The 958-nt window shown below is 42.3% G+C and overlaps 1 protein-coding gene across 1 annotated transcript; it reads left to right on the top strand.

The window, feature by feature from the left end:
- The first annotated feature begins 10 nt into the window (after positions 1–10).
- On the top strand, positions 11–736 carry LOC102872231 (melanoma-associated antigen B16-like). Its single transcript, XM_006881856.1, has one exon. It carries the CDS (start codon positions 11–13, stop codon positions 734–736), a length of 726 nt encoding a protein of 241 aa, XP_006881918.1.
- The last annotated feature ends 222 nt before the right edge of the window (positions 737–958 follow it).

Raw genomic sequence — 958 nt, 5'->3', positions numbered from 1 at the left:
CATTGTGAATATGTGCAAAGATCTTATAAGAAAAAAGATAGATTTCCTGGTGGATTTCCTGCTGACCAAGTACAAAAAGAAAGAGCTGATTACAAAGGAAGAAATGATGAATGTTGTCATGGAAGAGTATGCAGAATACTTTCCTGAGATCCTCATGAGAGCCACTGAATGCTTGGAGATTATCTTTGGTCTGGATCTGAAGGAGGTGGATCCCGGCAGCAACATTTATGCCCTTCACATCAAATTAGGCCTCACCTATGATGGGCTGCTGAGTGAAGTAGAGGGCATGCCAAAGTCTGGCCTCCTCATACTTATCTTGGGTGTGATCTTCATGAAGGGCAACAGGGCCACTGAAGAGGAAGTCTGGAAAGTCCTGAGTGGTACAGGTATATATCCTGAGCAGAAGCACTTCATCTTTGGAAATCCCAAGAATTTCATCACCAAAGACTTGGTGCAAGAAAAATACCTTCAATATCAACAGGTGCCCAATAGTGATCCCCCACAGTATGAATTTCTGTGGGGCCCACGGGCCCATGTTGAAACAACTAAGATGAAAATCCTGCAGTTTGTGGCCAAGAGCCAGCGCACTGACCCAAGGTCTTTTCCATCCTGGTATGAAGAGGCCTTGAAAGATGAAGAAGAAAGAGCCCAAGCCAGAGCTGCAGCCCTCCCTGGAGATACCCCCAAGAGCCGGGTGAAATCGAGAGTGCTGACCAAAAGCTCCTCTTACCCCTAGTGATAAAGGGTAAATTTTCTACATGATGTTTGAGGAAGGATGTTATCCTTATAAATATACAGGGAATCTAAGATTGATTGTCTTTGTGCCCATGTTGTAGAAATGTAACATTGAAAATTAAGCTTTTATTTGTGTAGCGATGTGGTTTACTTAATTAACTATGGATTCTATAAGCTTAAGGATTATATTGTTTGCTCTTTTGTTGCTGTTTACATGATTTAA

Source organism: Elephantulus edwardii, unplaced genomic scaffold (assembly GCF_000299155.1).
Source record: "Elephantulus edwardii isolate Elephantulus edwardi_28Jun2011 unplaced genomic scaffold, EleEdw1.0 scaffold00016, whole genome shotgun sequence".
In the NCBI taxonomy this organism is placed as follows: domain Eukaryota; kingdom Metazoa; phylum Chordata; class Mammalia; order Macroscelidea; family Macroscelididae; genus Elephantulus; species Elephantulus edwardii.
The sequence above is the reverse complement of the archived record's forward strand: the minus strand, read 5'-3'. Positions and strand labels throughout refer to the sequence as shown.

Excerpts from the sequence above, each read along its gene's own strand:
- LOC102872231 (XM_006881856.1), top strand. The coding sequence starts at position 11 with ATGTGCAAAGATCTTATAAGAAAAAAGATAGATTTCCTGGTGGATTTC.